Here is a 20,961-nt window from a genome sequence, read left to right on the forward strand (position 1 = left end):
GGGTGGGAGACGCTTGACGGACTGGGTATAAAATAATGCGTGCGTGCACTTTTTGTTAAATAAGTAAATCAGGATTTTTAAAGTGTAGATGTGTGTTTGGATTTGTGTTACTAGTGATACCATCGCCACAGAAGTCCGTAATGCGACCTTTATAAATACCACCTGCAGATTTTACTAAAGGACCCAAACACAACAATTCTTTGCAGTAAAGAATCAGTAATTCATTCCTCTGCAAATTGTAATAGAACATCATCCTCACTTGGTGAAGGAAAATCAATTTTCAGCTGCCTTAATTAAAATTAATCAGACAAATTACTTGATATTAATTGACTTATAATTAAGGCTCGAAGCTAGCCGTGAAGAAGATAGCGTGGTCTCATCATTTGAAGGTGCATGTGTTTTTGAAGATAAAGGAGATCAAATTCAAAAGATTCCTCTATTGAACCAAAATTTTCTATTAGAAACGTTCTAATTAACCAAACACTATGGATTTGTATAATTTAATGTATTTTTTCCAGCACAGCAGTATCTTTTATAGGCTGAAAAGTTGAGATTGAGTCGGGATTATGTAGCAAAATCTCGGATCTGTTTATGCGTAGAAAACACCCTAACTTCTAAGGAGACCGGAACCTAGAGGGCAACGTTATTGTTGGCTATTGTCAATATTATTGCATAACCAACGATCCGTAAATTGGATGATTAAATACTAGAATTAGGCAAGTGCTTTTCTACGCGCGTAAAGACCAAACTGTGGAGTATTATTCAAAAGATCGTTTGCTATTAATCATTGGACACCATTTGATAGTACTGCTGTTTGCATACGTGGGCATTTTTCCAGTTCAGTAGAAATAGCTTACTTTGCTTCTAATTACCACTATATAGATGTGTATAGTATATCAATAGGCTTTAAGCGCAAAGGATGTCTTATCTTTCATTAAGGCAGTCCTACGCACTTTAATATAAGTGAGATCCGCTGTGCTCAATTGTGGGGAGGATAGCTGCTAAATTGAAATTAAAAGATTAGAGTTCTTGGTATCTTTTAGAAAAAGGGGTTCGTGTTTTAAAAAAAAAAACTCACCTGAAGATTTACCGAAATATCTAAAATACAAACTGGCCAGTTTGAATGTAACGTGTTCCTCTACAGTATGGGCTTCGCATTAAATACTGTAGCATGTTAGCAGTTGTATTCACCTACTATTGTAGTGTGACTTAGAATAATTGCAGCAGTAATTGGAACAGGGGGAGCGGAGGGGAATCGTTAAAGAAGACGGCGCTAAATGGCTGATAGCCAGTTCATTTTCACGTCTTGACTGTCTTTCATCCGAACACCTTGCACCTCGGGGTACCTACACAGCAAACCTTACCCTGTGCGCACAGGGGAGGGAGCTACGCGTTCATAAATAATGAAAAGACTCTCCTGTCGTAATGGAGGGTTTACCGTGTTTTAAAAAACTACCGATAGTGATTTAACATCTCCCCTTTATGCGCAGACATCTTTGATAGTCTGTTCTGCGTTGGAAAATAAAGAAACAAAGAACGGAGCCGATGACAGAGAGGGCGAGGAGCCTGCGGAAAGCTGCCCCGAGCGGTGAGGGTGTGGGTGGGACGCAGATGTGTGTGCGGTTGACCACAGTGACCCTGACGAGGCCGAGGCGCTTTAGAAGCTGGGTAAAAGCATGGCGTGTGTAAGCGTGGACAAACCGTGGGAAACGTACTGTACATGTATTCTCCGGGGCACACTTCCATAACAGCACAGTTTTGTTCTGTGTTGAATCTGCACGTTATAACACGAATGTTGTTGCTGATGGCCAAGCTGGTGGACCTGTCGCCACACCAATGCAAGCTTCAGGCGTTCATGTAAAACCAGACTTTTGCTCTGACAGTGGAGTCCTCAGACTCATGCGTCTTTAGAGGTGGCTCTCGGAGCTCTTATCGCCAGTGATAAGAGGCTGCTCCTGGAAGTCAAATACTGTAAACACAACAAGGCTCCGTCCACTCTTATTGCTGTACAAAGAAGAACATGGTTGGTCTAATTAATATGGCTTGAAAGTGATGGAAACAAGTACTTGACCCACCTCTTGGAGTTAAAGGCTGGCTGGTGGTGAGGGCTGAACAGGCCTTTCCACTGGAATCAGTGATGTGGGCCCAGCCAGCTGGAGACCCAGTTTTATTTCTAACCAGCCCACTGGCAGCGAGTGCGATCCTGATGGATTCCTCCTAGACCCGGCGCTGTCCAGCCCTGGAGCTGAGCTGGATGCTCCAGTGTTTTCGGTGCCACTCGTCCTGGTCTTCAGCCTTCAAGGAATTGTCTGGCTGCTGTGTTCTCGCTGATCCAAGGGAAGAGCAGGAGGGTGCTTGGCCCTTATTGTGTGCCCTGTCTCTAGCTGTTTGTAACCTGATGGGCTGTCTAGTTTGCATTGCCTCTTGTTTCTATGTGTCTTAATAATTGTATCATGACTTTTCAATACCTAAATAAGCAGGAGACTAATTTGGAATTAAATTGGAATTTGGAATGGAGATGGTGATGGTGTAAAAGGGAAAATCCTTTTTTCTTTCCTTCTCCTCTACTGAACAGTCCAGATCCACGTTAAGATCTTACCGTGTGTTTCCTGAATAGCCCAGTTTTCACTGTCAGGTATGCTTATACCTGTGACTCAGTGGAGCACCAGGCCTGTGGATTGCCTGACCAAGTCCATCAGTTATACAGAGAATACTGACATCCTTAAAATGATTGAGAAGACCTGTCTCTTCTCTGTAGGTTTAAATGTGGAATTTAGTTTTACTCTTGGTTTTACCATGTCAATATGCTAGGCCTTTCTCTTTCTTTTCACTGCTGTGTGTTACTGTGTGTATGCACCACAGTACATCACCTTGAGTATCTTGAAAATCATTCATAGATAAAATTGTATAATTTATTGTAAAATTGTACCTTTCACACACATGCTGATTAATACAGTAGTTACAGTCTCGGGATGTTCTGGTCACACCTTGCACAAGCCTATAAGGATCTGTCCCTCTGGCTGGAAGGTTGCCGGTTCAAATCCCATGGCCAGCAGAGGAATCCTACTCCATTGGGCCCCTGAGCAAGGCCCTTAACCTAAAACTGCTCCAGGGGCACTGTGTACAATGGCTGACCCTGCACTCTGATCCCAAGCTTCTCTCTCCCTGTCTGTGTGTCTGTGTCTCATGGAGAGCAAGCTGGGGTATGCAAAAAGATGAATTCCTAATGCAAGAAAGTGTATGTGGCCAATAAAGTGATCTTATCTCTTATGTCTGAGCTGCTCCTTGTGTGCAGGTGGCGGTATATATGTGAGATACAGCTGGCCTCCTTGTGTCTGGGCTCCTCCTTGAAAACAAATAGGGGTGATGGTGACACAGCCCCATCACAGGTAGATAGCTTGTGTGATGCAGGACTAGTGCCTGAGGATTCAGGTAAAATGGATGACTATGTTGAGACTAGCTGTTAACATAGGTCATCCTCAGTCGGGGGTCTCCAACCCTGGTCCTTGAGAGTCCCTGTCTGTATACAGTCTATGATTGAGGATAACCTGTAAAACCGGCGGGACTGGGGGCCCTTTAGGACCAGGGCTGGAGGTACTGGACCTGGCCTTAAGTAATCTTGTCAAAATATTCCCACTTTTAGTGGGATGTTATTTCCAGTAGTGGGAGAACTGGAAATGCCATGCGAGCAGTGCTGTCAAATTTAAATCAGGCTCAACACCTCCGTTTTCCATTTCGTTTTTCAACCAGGCTTTTTTTATTGATCCCTTGTTTATTTCAACAACAGAATGGAACATGTCAGCAAGACCGTAAGGTTAAAGAGCATAAATTAAGTTTAAAACTATTCACAGCGTAATCAATGTTTGAAATAATAAAGTGCAATAAACAGAGGCAAGACTGTGATAAAGACTGTGTGCATTTGCATACCTGGCTATGAATCCTAATGAAATTATATTCAGTATTTGGAACAAGGGGAGAGGCGGAGTCAGCTACAGACCCTGGGTGTGTAGCCGGGTCTTGAACAGAGGTGGTCCACACCTTTATAGTGGCTGGACATGATTTGTTGATTTGGCCTTTGGCGCATTCCAGAAGAATAACATCCCTGAAGCACCATGTCGGGTATCGTTGAAAGAAAGAGCGTGTTTCCTCCACGTTTGTGGAAGAGATTTGTTGGCTTAACTCAGTCCTGCCAGGAGAATCCTGCACTAATGTCAAGAAAGGCAGAGTCATTATTCCAGAAAAATAGAACAGGATTATTATTATTTGTAAATCTGAACCTTCAAAAGCTGGGAAACAGTTTTCACTGCATACATCCAGAATCTCTTCACAACTGGGTATTCCCAAAATATATGCCCCTGACAGAATGTCCAAAAGGATTTAGTCTTTTCATTTTATGAAGTATGTCTGGAATACACTTTATCTACAGTATGAGTTAAAAATAATTATTTATTTTAAAGGTTTTCAAGTGTTAAGGCTCCTAACATGAGAACACCTGATTAAACTAGAGCATCTCTCTCTTTGTTCTGCGTTAAAATCCTGGCGTTTTGCCTCTCCGGAGTCTGATCTTGTCAGGTCTCGGAAGCTAAGCAAGGTTGGAACTGGCTGGTTCCATGAGGACAGACCATTAATCATGTCCGGGGATAATTTCCCTCTTAGTAGGATTTTAAGCACAGCAATGCAGGGTTTGGTGGCACTGTACTTCAAGAGAATTTTACTCCTAGGTACATTATAAACCCTACTTCCACTTGTCTCCTAAACTTAATTTATTTTATCAATGTTTTTTAAAGAAACAGAGCAAAAAAACAGGCTTCGGCGATGGAATACAAACTGTAAATGCAGGCCCACAGTATGTGCTCACAATGATAATTGTGGGCAATCTACACTCCCTTTCATGCCTCATTGCCTTTTAAATAAAACATAAACTGTCGATGCCCACTGGGTTACTCGTTGAGTCTCAAGGGACAGGACACGGTACACAGTACTAGCAAAATATGAGTGGGTTTGCACTGAGTGGGCCGCCTGTGAATTCTCCCCCACTGTGAGGGGCTCAGCAGTCCTGGCCTGTGGGAATGTAGTTCCTCCTGGGACAGGGTCAGTAGGATGGACAACTGGGAAGTCGGTTTGCTGGGCTGGTTATTCCAAGGTCTGGTGTTGTGGTACTGTCACAATGTCCAGCCTTCTGTAAGTTAGTGTCTGCTTGTGGGGTTGTAAGGTAGTTTGAGGAAGTCTCCTTTTTTTCTCCGCACGGAAAACCTAAAACAAAGTTTTGAGATATTGACTGGAAGTATTTAGGATAAAAAACCTGTTTAAATCCCTTGGTATATTGGGGAAAAAACGGCCACATCACTGTAATGTCAAAGGCATAACCACAAAGAAGGTAATGCTTTCATAAAAAATGAAACGACAAAATACTTGTCCCTGTGATATATTTACACAAGAGATTATGGCCTGACAGAGCAGCATGAATGAGAGTAATGAGTTGGATTACTGCACACACTGGGCTTGCCACGAAGAATAAAAGTTAAACTAGTTAAGCATGTAATGTGTTTTGAAACATGTGTGAGTACTGGTGATAGTAAGGAACAGTAATTGTACTATGAAGCAAGTGCAGCACAGAGCAGAATAAATGCAGCACATTAGCTGTTCCACACCTATGTGTGGGCTTGGCTGTGGGCATGTCACCTTTGAGTCACATGTGAGTCCTGCAGACCATGAAGGGATTGAAGTTTTCTTCTAGTCCCTGGTGTCCAGGATGATGAATTTAGCACTCATTTTGCTTCTCAATGGTTTTTTGTAATTTGTCTTTATCTACCTGTCCCTGTTAGTTTGCCATTTTTGCTTGTTTTGTAGTTTTGTTTGAAATCGTAAGATCATCATCACAATGTAAGCTTGCTGCAAGCACCCCCAACCCTTTGGCTGAAGAATTGCCTCCTGTCTCCATTTTAAATGCATGCCCACATTGTTTGTACTTGTCCTCTGGTTCATGTTTCACTGTTGATTCTTCTAGTCCACTAGGTTGTCTTTCTTGGTGCCTTTGAGGATTCTGAGTACTTGCATGCATTGTCTTTGTTCAAGACTGAAACGGTTCAGTTCTTTGGCCTGTCTGAATAGCACTTCTGTTTAAGGAATGTATCCTGTGCATTAATATGCGTCTTGTATTTTTTTAGATTGTGGTAACCAAAAGTATACAAAGTATTCTAAATGAGGTTTTACAAGTGCAGATGTGTTCTTACTTGTCATTTTTATTTTAATTGGACCTTTGGATGATCTGGGAGGATGACCTCCCATAAATGAGTGTGACCCATGCAAATAAGGTAAAATAAAAATGCATAATAAGCATAAAAGTCTCACTTTTTATCGGGAAACCCTTGAAGTGGTGCATGTGAGCAGTAGAATGAAAATGAAATGCTCACGACAATTCAGAAAGAAGAAATGTCCGTTCATGATACTGCTCGGTCAGGGCTTTGCAGTGTGAAGGTGACTGGCTATGTGACAGCACTGGGGAGGTGCAGTCCTGATTCCACAGTACTGTTGGCCAGTGGTTGACTGAGTGTCTGGCAAGTCAAATCCCATTATCAGAAACCTGAAAGCAGAGGAAAAGGCTAAAAACAAGATTCACAGATATGTTTTTCTTAAAAAAAAAAAAAAACAACAAACCCTCTTCGATTTTGCAGGCGCTGGAGCTGTTATATCTGTGTCTTGGTCTAATTTGCTGTGATGTTCAGCATTTAAACCTGTAGCTTGGTTTCCCAAGAGTCACTGCTTTTCATACTGGTTAGAGTTGTGCAAGCTTACATTGTCTGAAATAGTTCTAAACTGGCTTATAAATGTAATGAAAGTGTGATGGGAGGTGAATTGAGATCATTAAGGTCAGTTAGAGCTTGCATTGAAGTACTGTATAGGGATGGGATGTTTAGCCTGTGATAGTTCTGGTTTGAACTCCTGTTTTACAGTATAGACCGCTTCAGCGATCCTAGATGCTCTTTGTAATAACCTATAGCTTTCATCCTGTATTAAAAACAAAAGGCAAAAAAATACGTTCGAAAATCTTACTCAAATGCAAGAGATAGCATCTCCTCCATTGGCATGCAATTAGGATGTACAGTAATTATTACAGGGTAAAAGATTGACAAAGAAGTGTTTTCTCATGGAAAGACTGCATTTGGGGCTAAAAGATAGATATGTGTATCACCATAAATAAAATAGAGCATTAAGGCGAAGGAATTTAACTAGAGGAATTGAAGGTCTCAGAAACGGTTTGGGTCGGATATATAAAACACATTCAGAGGAGTTAGTGGTAGGGTTGTGCCACAGACAGATCGAGTGTCTGAGCCACTCCCTTTTGAGGGCTTTTGTTTCACTTAGAGCTGGGCGATAATTCGATAACGATAATTATCCCGATATAATTTTCCTCGATATAATTTTAACAGAAGTTCGATAAATGTTCGATATATATGTTTATGCTTTGCGCATGATATGCACATGCGCACAAAATACTGCGCGAGTGTGCGTGTTTGTTGCAGACCGGGCAGCTAACAGATTTGTTTAATGTTTCTGCTGTTTGGCAAGTGTTTGTTGTGTTCTTAAAATAAAGAGTTGTTTAATTTACCAATTAACTGTCTGGTTTCTTCAACTTTCAAGTTTAAAGGCAGATTTTTCTCCTGAGTGAAAGAAATTATGATTTGACATTTATCATGATAATTATCGATATCGATTGATGAGCAAACTTTTATCGTGATAATGTTTTTGGCTATATCGCCCAGCCCTAGTTTCACTCCTCATTTCTTTATTGCATTTATGTTGGCAAGCCTTCAGAGACCGTGTTTTTTTTGCTGGTTGCTTCCCATATTAAGAGGAAATTGAGAGAGTTCAGTTGCCCTGAACTGGCAGAAATGGCCGCCCTACTGGAGCAGTGCGTGAAGCGGCGGGCTCTGGTTTTCAAGGCTGAAAGGGCCGAGGTGAGCTTGCAGAGCTGTGGCAGGAGCGAACGTAAATACCCGGGTGTCAGCTATTCAGCTCTTGGTCTTGAAGCTGGAACTGGTCTTGTACACGGAAAACAAAAAAAGGACTGAATGTAGGACTGACCCTGGAGTAGTAATATCTGCCAGTGGCTATATCACCCTGCAGCTCACAGCTGGCAGCACACTGAAGCTCAGCAGGTGTGAGCCTGGTCAGTATCTGGATGGGAGACTCCCGGGAAAGCTAAGGCTGCTGCTGGAAGAGGTGTTGGTGAGGACAGTAAGGGGGTGCTCACCCTGCAGTCTGTGTGGGTCCTAATGCCCCAGTATAGTGATGGGGACTCTAAAATCTCATCGGATGAGATGTAAAACTGAGGTCCTGACTGTCTGTGGTTCCTCGGAAAGAGTAGAGGTGTTCACCCGTCGCCCTGGCCAAATGTCTCATTGGTAAAGGCCAGTCATGGCCGGGTGGTAATCCAGGTTTATGAACTGGCTTCGTCACTCTGCTCTCCTCCCCACTGAGAGCTGGTGTGTGGTGAGCGTTCTGGCGCACTATGGCTGCTGTCGCATCATTCAGGTGGGGCTGCACACTGGTGGTGGTGGAGGGGAGTCCCCATTACCTGTGAAGTGCTCTGAGTGTCCAGAAAAGACCTATATAAGTGTAAGGAATTATTATTGTCTGCCAGTGTAAAGTGGATGCAAAGGTCCAGGTGAACTTTTGCCATGTTGCAATATGCAGCTTCGAGATTTGGCTGGAGTGTGGAAGGGTCACAGGATTTCATGAATACTGGGATGAGTCTAGATTGTTTCTTAAGTATTTCTGATACCTCTGTAGCCGAGAAGAGTTTGCATTTGCAGTTTCTAATCTATATGCTTTAAATTTGAATGATTATCTTGGGTTGCCCACAGTCTGTACTATTTCTACTTCAATTTCTGTAAATAATACTACACATTGCATATTGAAGTGATAGTTTGCTTAATGTCAGCAATGTCTCTCAATCCCTGGTTCATCTGTGATCTATTTTTGATGCCCTAGGTGCTCTATATTTACATTTTTTGCAGTGGAGAAAACCATGCTGCCTCTGAGCCACTGGATAAATACTACTAATATCTTCATTCTGATAATTAGTCCATACAAACTATTACACTAAATTATTTTAATAATCAGACCAAACAGGTGGGCACATTTTTTACAAGATTGTGTCTCTGTAATAAAAATGAATGTGCTACCTCACAGTGTTTACATCTGTCATTGCTCTTCCACTTGCTTTAGGTCACCTAGATAAGTTGCAGTCTCATTACCAAATTGTAATGGTTAGGGGAATGACCTATGTGTCAAGTCTTTTAAACTTAAAAACTTCCGATCTCATCGTAAGCTTCCTGGCTCTTCTTTCCTTTTTTTACCTACTTCTGGTTCATAGTCCTTCATTCAAAACAAGCAAGTGTTAGTATTTTAGAATGGGAATTTGAGATTTGATCATTATGCATTCAGTAACTTCTTGTGACAACATTTGGAACAACAGTGGAAGTTAAGAGGAAAAGACAGTAGGAAATAAAGGGGTAAGTGAGAACAGGAAGCACTTCTTTACTCAAAGGTTAATATGTACTGTAGTTATAGGTTCCCTAGAAAACTGAAACCTGTTTGAAACGCTGAAACCTTGGGAAAGCAACACATAGGCTGGGAATTCTGAGGTATTCTCTGTCTAGGATTTCCTAGGAGGTAATGCGTTCAATTACTGAAACTGTCTACTGTCTTCCCCCTAGAGAAAGAATTTCATTCTAGGTGGAAAGAAGAAATGAATTAGTTAATTGATTGATTAATGTATAGATTGTTTATAGGATTAAATGTCTTACTGAAATAAGTTGCCAGTGACCTGGGCAGAACTGAGGTATGTTGAAGAGATTTTATTGGCATCCTGCAATGCTTCATAAGCTTGAAAGGAGAGCAAACAATGAAGAAAGTGCTCGGTGAAAAGGATGTCTGATCTTAATACTCTCAGCCTGTTGCAATCAGTGATGCTATTAAAATGAGCTTGAGGAAAGAGGGTTTAAAGCTTCTCGCAGCTTTTTTTAATCACTTCCAGCAGTGTTTTTGCCCTCCCTATTGTACCAAGAAGATACAGCAGATTTTTCAAGTAAAGCCTCTATTTATAACTCATGCAGCTCTTGGAGTTTCTTAATTGTTCTCTGCCTTGTTTTCTGAGGTGGTGCGTTACTGCAAGGTTCACATGGAGGTCAAACATTAAACATTAAACACTTAAGGTGTGGAAGAACATGTTATTTCTACAGGATACTGGTTCTGTAAAAAAAACACAGTGGCACACCCATGATCTGCAGTGGCCAAAGGCCAAATGGTTTTTTATTTTATTTTTATTAGTCATGCTGCACTGTTATTAAAATTGTGATAGTACAATGTCATTCATTTTCAGGCAGGTCAGTAATCTCAAATTTGCCAACTGTTAGTTAAAATGCAAGTTTGTCAGCTTGGTGGTTGTCTCTTTATGTAGAATGCATGTAAATCCGGATCTTTAATAAGATGAAGGGTCATTGCATGATTGTTGTATTACAGTGTGTTTGCAATAGATCATGTGCTACCATTAAAACTCCACTGAGGCCTGTTGGACATAGAGGTAAATGACTATCACTGTACCTGTATAATTGTGGTGGGCTACAACAAGTTACACAGTTGTATTGATTAAGTTGATTATCTAAGACCCTTCATAGATAATCATCTAGGTTTGAGTATCAGCATCACAGTGTTGGTCTTTTCCAGTTTGTAAGCTTCACCCTGTTATTTTGCACTGTTAAAACGCCCAAGGGTTTTCTGAGAATGACACATCTGTTCTGGCTCCATAAGAAGTGCATTTTTTAAATGGTAAAGCTACTGCAGAGTCTGAACCCCAGATGCACCAGTTGAAAAGACAGCCTTGAAGAGCCAAGACATGCCTTCTTCACACACTTTCTATCAATAATCGGCTCACAGAACAGACAAGTGTGGCTGAACAGCTTCAGTTCAATTCAGACAATCCCCTAAAGGCAGCAAAGTGCAAAATTTCATTTATGTGCAACTATGAAACGGGTGGAGTGTAAAAAAAGCATGGAACAATTCCACAGTTACAACAAAAGCCTCCAATGAACTGAAAAAGTATTTTAGGGTAGTATGGATAACATGAGGATTTGAGCAAATTTCTAATGTGAAGAGCCAGCTGTGGTCCCAAGTGGTTTCCAATTAACCAGCCTGCTTTTGCATTTGTCTCCAAATGAAATAAAGGAGACTTAATGTTGATTTGAATTGACCTCTTGTTTTTCTGCTCCACAGCATCTATGATTCTAGCAAGGTATTACTATTGAATAAGTAATAGGTTTATTCCATGCTGAAAAAAGAAGAAAGAAAACACAACGTTTCGGCCTTGGTGCCTTTTTCATGGAGGACAACACACACTTCTTCAGAAGGCTCCACGGCCGAAACTTTTTTCAGCACAGAATAGACCTATTACTTGTTCTTTTGCAGCCTACGCATGCTGACACAGCTCCCCACCTGAACTACTATTGAATGCCAACATTCCCATTTGGGAAAAGTAGAAACTACATGACATTGCACTGTAGATCAGGCTGCGTTTTACTGTCTGTCTCCGATGGGAAAAGGTTGTTTCACATTATAAATGTGCTCCCATACCTCATTAACACTGTTGCTGTGGAGAGTCTATATTTAGTTGTCATATACATGGAAGCTTGATGTGTTAAGATATATTCTGCTTTACAAAGACAGCCATTTCTGTGAGCAATATAAAACAGATTAAGAACGGTTTAACATTATCATCGTGTCTGTCAGTAATTATTTTTTGTAAGTGGTCTGGTGATATCTATCTACAGTCTCTGTTGAATGTGAAATTTGTGTCATAGACAGATTTTACGGGTTCGGGAAACCTTGGGGGAAAAAAATCAGTTTTGTTTTGACAGACCCCATACATCCACTTTGTGCTTGGACCAGACCTACTTTTTGGGGTAAAAAGTTGTATATTCCTCTTTCTGTGCCAAAATAAGGTGCTTTCTATAGAGTGATAGTTATGTCGCCTCCAGTGACTGATACAATACGATACGATTGAAGGCGATTTCTAAATGGTCAACTTGGGGGCCACAGAAGAGATTGCACTGAAGCCGCCAATCTGCCCTCATTTTTCTGCCTTATACTAATGACCCCTTTTTTTTTCCTGCAGGACACCGGCCCCGCCGCTAACTGGATTTGATTTATAAGAGGAAGCTCTGCAGTAAATGGCGTTGCTCTTGCTATCGCTGAGATGGAAAACAGCATTGTCGATAGGATGTGTCCTGATGAATAGCGGCGAGTGAAGATGTGGCTTCTTCTGTGTGTGTGAAATCGATGGGAAATAACTTGCCATGAGAAGAGTCTTTGAGGGCTTTGACAGTGCTGCGCTCAGGAGGCTCGATACGCTTCTCTTTGACCCCCCTGTTTGGCACCTCAGGAGTGGATATAAATAGGGTTCCTTTCGCCCCTCCGCTGCAGAGATCTTTGCTGCTGCTGCTGCTCTTTCCTGGTTGGGTGGATTTGTGGCCCGGGCTGTGGGGGAGGGGAGCCATGTCTCTGCACAAGCCCGCTCGGCTGAGCTGCGTGTGGAGAGGGAGGGGGCTCCGGCTCGGCTCCGGGGTCGACGGCCCCTTCGTTCTCTGGGTTCTGGGATTTACGCTCCAGGCCGTCGTGGCCTCCTCGCAAAAGCTGGACGACACGGACCCGGTGGTGACCACCAATTACGGCAAGGTGAGGGGATTTAAAAAGGAACTCAACAACGAGATCCTGGGTCCTGTAATCCAGTTTCTTGGGGTACCTTATGCAGCGCCCCCGACTGGAGAACGGCGTTTCCAGCCTCCGGAGCCCCCATCCTCTTGGTCCGATATCCGCAACGCCACCCAGTTCGCCCCCGTTTGCCCCCAGACCATCCTGGAAGGAAGGTTACCGGAGGTCATGCTTCCTGTGTGGTTTACTAATAGCCTGGAGGTAGTCTCAACATATGTCCAAGACCAGAGCGAAGACTGCCTTTTCTTAAACATATATGTCCCAACCGAGGATGGTGAGTTAACAGCAGCAACGAACAGGGACTTTTTTCTGCTTTTTTTCCAAACAATTCCAAGCATGATGATTCGTGCATGTTTTTTGTCTTCTATATGTGCATGCTGCTGCTTTCTCTGTGTGCGCGTGCGCGTGTGTGTGCGCGTGTGTGTGAGCATCAGTCTCCTAACTTCCTGTCCACACTCATCCTGCCTTCCTGCACAGCACGCTCATCCAGGTGACCCCAGTTCCTCCTCTGCCTCCCCTCTCACGCTGACTGAGAAGGTCCATCATTTTGTCCATTGTGTGTGCAGGCACAATGAGTTGGGATAATAAAAGAAGGATCTATCTGATGTTAAGTAATGATCATGATGAATAAGAATTAAACCTTTAAAGAATATTTTTTTTCCTCTAAAGTTAGATAGTGGTGTTGCATGCTCCGACTGTCTGTGATGGAGCTCCATGTTATTTTTTAGTCTTCTATTCATTTTGCAGTAAAAAGAATATCCAAGGAATGTGCCAGGAAACCCGGCAAGAAAATATGTAGAAAAGGAGGTATGTATAAAATATAATGAACGCTGTGCCACGGAAGAGATTGTATTTATCGACATCAGAGATGGTCGTCCGCTGGTGTTCTGTGAGGTGGAGAAGGTCAGAAACTTTCCTGTACTTAATGACGTCTCTGAAACTTCATTAGGAAAAGGAGTTTGAATTAGATTCGAGGAAGTTGCACTTGCAAAACGTCTCAAATAAAACGGATGGTATCCGTGTTCCATTGGCTTACACTAGCTGTACCGATCACGATCTCATCAGGGGCGGCAGGGCCCAGTGGAGAAACCAGGACAGGAACCATGATAAGATATACTGTATACCGTTAATATGACTACTTTGGCTGGAAACAACATCATCATCAAAAAAGAAAAATCGTTGCACGCTATTTTTAATCACTTACCTGGGGGAATCTACAGTATTCTCCATATTAATATTAGATGTCGGTTCCATTAAAACCCTTAAGTGCATCTTGCAGCACAAAAATAAAACGTCTCTGTGTTGTAGACTAGCTCTCTGACGGGTCACGTTGGCAGTGGTTACAGTCACTTTGCTCTGGTCTCTTTATCCTCTGCCACCTCCCAGCTTGCCCCTTAGGAGGCTCTTCAAAGCTCCGGTGAGACATGCAGGGGGCAGCAAGTCCCCTTCAGGCTCAGGGCCTGTGTATTAACTGCCTCACCCTGACCAGGAGGTGAGTAGCCAGCCCCCTCCACCCCCACCCTCAGCCACACACAGACACAGACCTCCCCACCTCGCCCAGCACATCTCAGACAGGACTGTTCCCTGCAGCCCCCGTGAAGAGTGAACATCACATTCCTCTGCTCTCTGTCTGCACAGGGTGGGGTTTTTCATTTCAGCATAGTGGAAGAGAATTGTCTCCCCGATGTTGATTTTTAAAACATACATTTTTTTCATTTAATAATAACAGCCATTCATTTATTGTATCCTCAGTGCAACTGGTTCCTGTGAAAGAAAAGAAATGTCTCCTAAATTATGATGTATAACCAGCCTGCTCTGCATTGAATTTTGCATCCCAAATTGGAGATTCTCTCTCATACAGCAAGTGCACGCCAATGAAATCTTTCAATTATTCTTGTCTGTTGGGATATTCTTAGCAATTTTGTTCCAGCCATTTTATTTTAATTTTGAGGCATTTGTATTCATTATAGTACTAGCTGTAATGAAGAATAACATACTTTTTCCTGTGTTACAAGAAATGAATCTCAATGAAATGGAAAGAATGCAGATTTTTCCACCTTTGCAATTAAAATTGAAAAAAAAATATACAAAACTAGGTTGGCAGGTAGCTTATGCATGTTTTGGCAATTCTATCTCACCAGCTAAAACGTCTGATTCAGCCCTCTTATCTTCACTAAGCACCAGTGAAATTACACCGCAGGCGTAGTACAGCTACCTACAAGCTTATTGAAACTGAAGTTTATTGGAGCAGGAAAAGAGCAACAATGTCTGGTTTCTGTTTTCTTCCAGTCCAAAAACTTTTGAATTCATTGGCTAAGTTTCCCTGTGCGAAAGGGGGGGATGTTAATTCTTCTGATGTAACGCCTTTTCTTTCTTTGAGCAATGTGTTGAGCCGGATTGGGAATACTGTACTGTGTTCGAATCGGCCCACGTCACATATTATTTTCAACACCCAACACAGCAGTTGCATCACAGATAAATTTAGCAAAATTATGAAAAGAGTATTTTTTGTTATTAAGGAAATCCTGAATGTGGTTTACATTCGCTCTGCATTTCTGACAACAGAGATCATTCCTGTCATTTTATTTATAAGCTGCTCAGATATATATTTTCAAAGTCTGGCTGCACTGTCCTGAGTCTTCATGGACACTTTGGTTATCATCCAATTTGCAATATTTTTGGCTGCATTTGGCTGAAACAACCTCAAAATGTGCTTTTGCAAGAGTAAACACTTGCTATTACTTTTCTGTGTTCTTATTGTTACAGTGATTGCAGTCCACATGCTGAAATATTTTTTTCCAAATGTAGTCTTTCCAAGATGTACTTTTTTTCCCGTTCCTGTGGAATTATTTGCTATTTGCTTTTTGCAATATGGCCATAACAATGCTGCTTATTTTAAGCGTGCATGAAAACTTAGCAAGTGTTTCTCACAATGATGAATCTTACAGCCAACATGATGTTCTCTGTTGTTTTTTTATCCGTATGCTGTTATTTTCTTTGGGATGGTTATACAGTACTTGTCTGTAGAAGACACTAGTGGCACATGTGATAACTGCTGTAAACTGGGAGATCAATGGATTGATGGATTTTGTGCTGTAAACAGAGAAACATGGGGATGGATCACACTCCCGAAGAATGCAGAGCCTAGTCTGTGCTGTTCAGCAGTGTGCACTCTTGTTAATGCCCCCAGTTTAAAAAATGCTAATCCCTCAGATAAAAGTGTATACGTTAAACAAAAATCAAATAGACTACCTGGCTTCTTTCGGGCAGGTTTTATTAGAGACAGTCTCTGGGGAGCTGCCAATAATATTGTGTGCATCCTTCAGGATGGTTGGACACAATATCCTCATGCCCCTCTGGGAGGAGCTGCTTTGTTATTTATTTGAAACTTCAGTCTGTGGGTTTATTACAATGTGCGTATTCCTCTGGATCTGCATGCCCTTCAGAGGGGTGGCGCTGAAAATTGGTTGAAAGGAATGGGCTACTAAAAAGGAGTGTTTCTCTGTATTTGGGTGCAACACTGCAAAACAAAAGAAATCTGATCTGTTAAGTAAACCCTCAGTTAAACCCACCATCCTGATCTTTAGAAATAAGTTGCATTGTCTTTCTGAGGAGAGGTGTAATCTGTAGTTAATTTGTTTTAGAAGAAAAGGGAGTCAGTCCTGGGTTTTGGACTGCAGGGGTCTGGCTGCTTCAGTTCATCAGATACTGATTTTTATGTTATTTCTGTTTTTGTTGTGGTGAGCTTTAAAAGCACACTGCTGGTGACATTCTGCTGTTGTGAAAAATCTGCGGTGAGATTTATTTTAAATCAAGGGAGCACTGTAGGTGGTCACCACTGCATAATAGCTAAGCAAGAGTGCAGGTTTTAGTGTGGAAACTCCCAGCTTCAGGGGGACGCCTGGAATAAAAAAGCAATAAGAAAGGGATCATGGACAAATCCATCGGCATCAGCCGACAAGATAGTCAGGGGCTTTGCTGCAGGAATGTGCCTTTTGAAAATGTGAATGCTGCGGCCTGGTTTTTCGATAGATGAACTGGATCCTCAGGGAAGCTCTATGTCTGTGACGCGTGTGTCACGTTGTGGGTGAAACAAACTTTACAGCTTCTGGAAGTTTTTATCTTGTCGAACTTCCTCTGGGACACAGCCTGCTGAAAATCCTCACGTTTCGCTTGTCTTGACCTTGGGGCTGACCCTTCCACACTGCGTTGTCTGCAGCTCCTCAGCCTCCTTCCCCTTGGAAAGGATGGAAGTACTGATGCTCTTGCGAGTTTGGTTGCTTACTGTGGTTGTACATTGTTTCTACTTTGATTCTCAAAATGGACTTAAGTGCTTGAGCAAAGTACTTCTAGTCAAAGGGAAAATTATACAAGATACAAATCTGTCTGGTAAACCAGGACTGTTTCGAACATAAGCCTTGTCATTCTGGATCTGAAATGTTATTTGATATCAAAGCTGCTCTTGGGTACAGTGAGAAGGGCAGCAGTTTGTCTTGTTTCTGGCAGGAGATCATACATGTAGCTCTCAGGACCAGCTCTAGGCCTCACTTTCCCAGTGTGAGAGACAGGATAAATTCTTCAGCCCTCCGTGAGAACAGCATCCAGGGTTTTATGAAGGTATTTTATATCTTTAGCACTAGGAAAGAATTGACTTACTGATGCAATTACTTAAATAAAGTAGTTATTTCTAATGCTGTGTTATTACATGTGACTCTTCTCTGTCTGAAGGAACTTAAAATGAGTGATCTTACAATCACTCATTAATTTTATCATTATTGTGGAGTACAAAATGAATATGAAATTGTTTACACAATATAATGCTGGAGGCAAAACTACCATTTGTCAGTGCGAGTGTCTTTTGGCAACTTGTGTGGTAATTCTTGATTGTTTCTTGTGTGATAATTCTTCCTGGTTTGCAGAAACTCAGTTTCGGGAAAAAACAATTATAGGTTGAATCCTTACCTTTAAAAAAAAATGCACCACTAAGTAAGCAAGATTAAAAACGGCTCTGAAATGATTTGGGAGGTTTCCTGATTGTGATGTATCGAACACCCCAAAGCCAGTATAATTTGTCATCAAATATTGATGGCAGCGAAAACTAAATCTGTTTTGGTCCTGTGATATTTTATAAATGTTTTATAAATGACACTTAAACAGAATAAGCATGTGAGGCTAATGAGCCTAATTCCCCACTTCTGTTGACACTGATGCTCTTGCTGGTGAAGGGGGAGTGGTGACATGCGAGCAAACTGCAGCGCAGCTCTCTCTGATACGGATTCCTCCCAGACCGCCCGGGTCACTGTCGCTGTGCACTGCAGGTTCTCATGCATATTTAAGACATGCAGCTTGCAAACGAGGAGGGAGGAGGTCTGCTTCACATAAAATAGCCACCCAAAAGGCTTACCAGACGGGGGTGGGCAAAGAGCTAACTAGTCTGCAGATAATTATTTTTAACTAAGACGTTTTTTGATTTAAGATATCAGACCCATTCCAGAGATATGATCTCAGAACTCCTTGTGAGGAAGTCGGTGCGATAGCAAGAGAAAGTCCATTGCTGCAGTACGGAGCGGCGGCTCCGTGGAGACACTGCCGTCACATGCGGAGCTGTTTTTCAACGTATGAACAACCTCGCCCAGTAAGCTACAGCTATATTGTTCCTGTTTAAAATGTAAAAAAACCAAACAGATTCTTGTCTTTTCTGTGGTGCGTGCTCTCCCACCATTTTGTTTTTTGTCTTACCAGTCAGTCCTGGAGGTTAAAGAGCATAAGAAAGGTACTGACTGAGGAGCCCATCTCCAGTCCATCTAGCCTGTTTGGAAGTTAGTAGCTAATGGTCTAAGGGTCTCATCCTGCCATTTCTTGAAAGTTAACAGAATATCAGCTTAACAACATGGATGTGTAGCGTGTGTACTGCCACGCCACTTTGTCGTGGTCTCAGTTTAAAATGCACGTCTGTGTAGTTTTCACTTGTGTCCTCTGATAAAGGGAAGCTTTTGAGTCCCTCTGCAGACTGTAGTATTGTTCTGATGGTAACTGAAGGCTGAAACTATAGAGCACAGTACTGCTGTTTACTGACCCCAGAGCTCAGGAACATTTGATTACATTGCTGCAGTTACATTTATACATCTTAACATCACTAACCTCAAGAAATGGCCACATTACAAGAGCACAGCGGTTTACTTCCGAGCTCTGTTTGCCCAGAGAGGGACTCATTGCAGTGGGTGTTGGATGTGTGCAGTGGACTTTAGCCACAGACTCTATACCCAGAAGTAACCTGCTCCTCCTGAATTCTCAGCTGTAGGGTCCCTCAAAGGATAATGTTGCTTTATTAGCCCTATACAATTTCTTTCATTAGGAATTCGTCTTTTGCGCAGGGTCAGCCATTGTACAGCGTCCCTGGAGCAGTTGGGATTAACCAAACCCTAACCCAGCGCTCCACCCCGTATATATATGTACTGTATATATACAGTATATTGATATACCTTTGTTAACAGTGGATGATAAAGTCAGTGTAATGTGTTTATTTGGTGTGTATATGTCTAATATTTCTTCATTTTGACTTGACCTGGTCAGTTCCATTTCCGATTAATATGCCTTACAGGTCCCAAGCCATGGTTTGTTAGGGTGGATTATTTTGAAAATCCAGGCTTTGGTGTACCCATCCATCCATAAACTGCATTTTTATGTTGCTCAGGCAGCATAGGACACAGAAGACAGGCCCGAGAGCGCACCACTGCTCTTTCTGGATTCCAGCATGGGTTTGGGGGTGATGTACAAAACAAGCGTTTCACCAGGCCAGCATTGAATCCAGGGCAGAAATGATGTGAGGCAGCTGTGTTAACTGCCATGTCACAGAGCCGCACAGAACTTGAGTTCATTTAGCAACGTTTAACAGTCAGAATATAGACTGGTAGTGCATATTTACTGATAAATTAAGGTGAAAGCCAAAAAGGGAAGAGGTATTTGAATTTACTGATTAATGTGATCTTTAAAGCCTGGGTTTTACACATCTTTCCTGTATATGCCCTACAATTTTTGAGAGATTATGGTTCAATGTTTGTAATTGTGAACTGCGGCATTTCTCGTATTTGCTGTAGTGTAATATTGTACTTGGATTTAATTTGCTGAGAGAGGCTCAGAAGCTTTTATAATATCAGTATTACAAACAATCAGGGTTATTGTAGTAATTTTATCTCTGAACTGTGAACATTGAATTAGTGTCATGCTTAGCAGAAATGTGGGCTTAAAGATGAAGCGCAAAACACCAAATTTTGTTTGAAGATTACCGTATAAAATGTGACTTGGTCTGTTTTACCCTCTGAAGAGTGAATGTTTTGTAGGCTGAAGAAAGAAGTAAAAGAATATAACCACTTCATTTTAAAGCTCTTGTTAAAATGCACGCAACACATTTATGAGAGATTTGCAAAAATCCAGGAAGTGTGTCCATTTATCTTGGCTGAACTCTTGTGTGTTTTGCTTCATAAAAATGCTCAATCAAGCTGCCAAGTTATTTTAATTACAATTTATGCTAAAAACAAAAAGGACTCTGGGTTTGACAAACTAGTGTGTGGTACTTGGCAGTGTTCCTGGAGACGCAAACGCCGGTGACTAAACGCTAGCTAGTGAAGATAACAATGGGCAGGCCTGACCCCGCTTTTGTTTATCACCCCATTTCAAGCTCTTTTCAGCCTTTAAACCGGAGCTTAGTTTAGGGTTTTCCGGGTTTTTGGTTGAATGGCAGGTGACGGCCGTCTCTCGCTCACTCACTCGTGTTCAAACCCTCACTTTCTTTTCGCTTTAAAAAGAACAGAAGGACTTTGGTAAAACGCCAGGTATGATGGCAGTGAGTGCCTGTATACCAACATACTGTCCATGCTATTATGAGAACAATATCTTTTAGGATTATTTGTGGTGAATGTCACAGTTCATTTGAACGGTCTTGCTCCATGTTAATAAGCGTGACCACAAACGACACTATGCCAGCAGTTTTGAATATGAAGCCTAATGTGTGGAAATCATAAATGGTAGCCTGTGATTTAAAATTTACAACTTCCTTTTAAAACAATTATTCAATTAAATATTAAATAAATTGTGGGAAAATATCTGCTCGCCAGTTGTTGCACTTTGTCACAGGCTGGAGAAAGTCTTAAGAGCTCTCAAGCCTATTCGTGTGGAAGAGCTGCCTGTCTG

At 41.9% G+C, this 20,961-nt stretch overlaps 1 protein-coding gene across 8 annotated transcripts in view; it reads left to right on the forward strand.

The window, feature by feature from the left end:
- nlgn1 (neuroligin 1) overlaps positions 1-20,961 on the forward strand; it is a 224,612-nt gene that overhangs the window by 30,683 nt on the left and 172,968 nt on the right. For 4 of the 8 annotated variants that reach the window (XM_015360880.2, XM_015360881.2, XM_069197422.1 and 1 more), the window contains exons 2-3: positions 12,176-13,045; positions 13,519-13,578. In XM_015360880.2, the coding sequence (XP_015216366.1) occupies positions 12,556-13,045; positions 13,519-13,578 (550 nt within the window). In that variant the 5' untranslated portion in view covers positions 12,176-12,555. The remainder of the gene's footprint in view (positions 1-12,175; positions 13,046-13,518; positions 13,579-20,961) is intronic. The other 4 variants (XM_069197423.1, XM_069197425.1, XM_069197426.1 and 1 more) reach the window with 1 other exon arrangement.

This window comes from Lepisosteus oculatus, chromosome 13 (genome assembly GCF_040954835.1).
Source record: "Lepisosteus oculatus isolate fLepOcu1 chromosome 13, fLepOcu1.hap2, whole genome shotgun sequence".
NCBI classification, from domain to species: domain Eukaryota; kingdom Metazoa; phylum Chordata; class Actinopteri; order Semionotiformes; family Lepisosteidae; genus Lepisosteus; species Lepisosteus oculatus.